This window comes from Limulus polyphemus, unplaced genomic scaffold (genome assembly GCF_000517525.1).
Source record: "Limulus polyphemus unplaced genomic scaffold, Limulus_polyphemus-2.1.2 Scaffold1828, whole genome shotgun sequence".
NCBI classification, from domain to species: domain Eukaryota; kingdom Metazoa; phylum Arthropoda; class Merostomata; order Xiphosura; family Limulidae; genus Limulus; species Limulus polyphemus.
The window spans coordinates 161,473-165,009 of NW_013667438.1; the positions used below are offsets into that span (position 1 = coordinate 161,473).

A 3,537-nucleotide genomic window follows, 5' to 3' on the forward strand; every position below is an offset into this window, starting at 1 on the left:
GTTAACATCCACTTACTAATTTAAAAGTTATAGCATGAAAACTATAACAAGCACAAAATGGTTACGAGGTCGTCACATTGATCAACTCCGTATTGAAAGAGTTAAGAGCTACTAAGAAATTGTGTAACTCATTCCATACTTCAAAAAATTTGGCAAGCTTTCATTAAACATTACACACTGACCAACCCCATATTGAAAGAATTAAAGGATTCAGTTTGAGATGGGGAATCTAATAGCTTTGGTAATGCAAAACTGTGCTTTATTTTTTGGTATTATATCGTTCTTTTTATTTTCTTAACTTGGAAAAAAATAAGTATATAATCTTAATGTATTTTCAATTATATAATTGGTTAAAAATTAAAAAATTTAATTCTTAGCTATTTTACTGTAGGACAGTATAAAAAGAAAAAAAATTGTATATTTGAAATTTAACTAACAACTTAAATGAGTTAAATAATTAGGCATAATGAAAAAAAAACAAAGATCTAGTATAGGAAGTATAGTTAATTTTTCATTGCAAACAGACATTTTTAAGCTATTTGTTAACAGTATGTTACTGGTTGTAGTTTTACAGTTAAAGTTAAAAAAGTCATAATTTATTTCACAAGCTAAGTAACTTATGTGTGAGAAGGGATTTTATATTTTTAAATGCATTTGATTTATAATTTATTTTTGTGGAAAAACAAATGCTTTTACAGAATGAATTAAAATTAACTTTTGCTACTAAGATATTTCTCACCTACTTAAACATAAGTAATGAATATGCATGCATAAAACTAACAGATCTATTAATGAATTTCACAGTACTACTTTACAGTGATATTAATATAGCTTGATAAAATTATTATTAGTCAAAGATTTGCTTTTCACATGTGTCTTTTCATGCCATGGAGTAAAACAGTCCTCAGGATTCATAACTATATTTTCTATCATGTTTTTAGAATTTACAACTTATATTATGTTTTTTGATAAAATCAGATATCTTCTGTTCATTTTCAATGGAAAAAATTGTTAATTACCGTAACAGTATTTATACTTAATGCAAATTACACTTAAGTGAACATATATCACTAAAACGGTTGTGACTACAACATTAATCCTTGTTCTAAAACTTCTCATCAACAGTAAAAAACATTACTTTGATGTTGTGGTTTAACTTCACAACTGTATATTGATTCATTCAATAGGTGTAACTTTGTCAAATGCTCTTGTGAATGCTGGAATCACATCTTTTCATATTCTGGAAGAGACAAATCCAAGAGAGTTAGAAATGGTGAGGTTTATTTTGTTGAATGTAAACAGACAAACTCAGTTTGTTTACTTCCTGTAAGTATTGTTTATTTTCTCATCACTGTTAACTATAAATAAATTAATACAGACATTAGTACAGGTTAAGTTGCACTAGCTGAATAACAGCAACTTCATGCTGGGTTAAACTGAGAGGACATTTATTCCTAATATCATGTATGTGCTTAAGAACTCTCAAAATAACTCCTCTATGCATAATCCATGAAATTCCTCATTATCATTGGACTCATAGATAGTAGTCTCCACCCTGATAAAAATTATCTCAGGAGCTCTCAGTACAAAGTGCATGACCCCAGATAAGATGCAGAAAAAAATAAAGAAACTTAAATTTGAATATGTAATATAAATTTGCTCTGAAAAAAACAACAAAAAACTGATGTACTTACTAAAAATAGATGCCAGTCTCTCACAGAGGTTTTCTCATAAACAGTTAATTCCAATATATATAGTTTAACTATATATATATGGTTACATTAACTTGTGGTGAACTATTCCAGGTTATTACATTTGTGACCATATCGACCAGTAATACCCCATTGCAACACCATAATTTTAGTAATTGGATTATGATACAAAATGTTAGTCTATTTTTTCAATTTTGGGAAAGCTACTTGAGGGCTATCTGCCCTAACCCTCCATAATTTTAAAGTTATAGACTGGTGGTAAAGCAGCAGGTTAACATCACCCACTGCCAACTCTTGGCTACTTTTTACCATTGACTAGTGGGATTGACAGTCACATTATAATGCCCCTACAGCTGAAATGGTAAGCATGTTTGGTGACACGATTTGATCTTACGACCTGCATATTGTGAGTCAAGTGCTCTAACCACTGGCTATGCCAGGTACTGATACAAAGCTTACTTATACTAACTATATATATTATTTTATATTCTCTCTGCTACAGACTGTGCTCTGAGATTTAGGAAGAAAAACAAATTCTTGTTTTCAGGGAGGTTTGTTCTCTTCTCTTTTTTTTTGTGAAAGCCAAGTGAATAGAGGTCAGGAACACAAAATATAACACAGAACAATTACATCATAAAAAAGTTTAATCTATTCTCAAAGAAGGTGAACAACTGTGGGGGAGGAGTAAGTTAAATTTGAATATTAAGATAAAGTTGGTTACTACTTTGAAAGGAATAAATTGAAGATTTTTCAGTTTAATTTTTATGTATGTTTGTTCTTTAAACCTGCTTGAAGTAATATGATTTTAAAATGTTATAAGGGATTATTACAAGGAAAAGCATTGGATTAGTTGTTTTGTTTGATTATGATGAATATATAATATGTGAAAATGTTCTTTACAATGCCTTTTTAGTGTTAAGGGAATTTCTTCAAATGTATACAAACTGAGAAAATATTATAGGTTTGACATGTAATAAGCTGTGGTATTTTTGGATGTATAACTTAAATTATCCACCCCATGGTTGTTCATTCACTTAAATGTTAGTACTCTGTGTATTTCATTTAGATAATCATACTTACTTTTTGTTTAATTTTTGAAATCTCTTCCTATGTAATTTACAGAAGAAGGAGAACAAACTTCTGTAAAAGCTAGGACTGTCTATTCCCTCATTGTTTATTTTTTACTCATTTATATTTTATCCTTTTTTTTTAGTTTTAACTTGTGGTATTGATTTTAGATACTGATGGTATTGTTGGTCAGCTTGTATTTCTCTTTATTGTTCTAAACCAGTCAGTGTTCTGGTTTTTAAATGTTCAGTGCCCCCACCCACAGATGAGCTTATTTTCTTAAACAGAAATATACAGTGTTATTTAAATCTCTAAGAAAACTGTCATGAAATTTTTTTTTTCAGTTGACACGTTTAATTTGTGTTTGTATTGTAGTTTTCTTCCATATATTGAATATCTGAATGCACTTTATCCACACATAGGGATAACTTACTGTATTCACTTATTTAAATTATATACTGAGTGATAGTTTTTTATTTCTTACAGATCACAAATAGGCATCCTCCATTTGGAACTCAACTACGTGACACAGTGGAACACCTTCCTAAATATGAAATAACAATTGAACAGGTTCTTACACATTTAGTTCTTTTTTTGTTGTTGTTAAAGTTCCTCAGTTAAATAGTATGATTTGTTTATATTTATCATAAAAGTTATCATTGTGTTTGTCTTTTTCAGGAACATTGAGAGACAGCATGGGCCCCAGGGTAAACATTTTTGCCAGGCCCCCTTTCTCTCTCTCTTTTTTTAACATTTT

General features: G+C 29.5%; 1 protein-coding gene across 10 annotated transcripts in view; it reads left to right on the forward strand.

Annotated features, from left to right (window-relative positions):
* Nucleotides 1–3,537, forward strand: part of LOC106465077 (probable ATP-dependent DNA helicase HFM1) — a 123,448-nt gene that overhangs the window by 95,297 nt on the left and 24,614 nt on the right. For all 10 annotated transcript variants that reach the window (XR_002611891.1, XM_022392889.1, XM_022392893.1 and 7 more), the window contains 2 exons: nt 1,188–1,273; nt 3,267–3,350. Coding sequence is in view for 9 of the 10 variants with exons in the window: in XM_022392889.1 (XP_022248597.1) it covers nt 1,188–1,273; nt 3,267–3,350 (170 nt within the window). In the remaining variant the exon portion in view is untranslated. The remainder of the gene's footprint in view (nt 1–1,187; nt 1,274–3,266; nt 3,351–3,537) is intronic.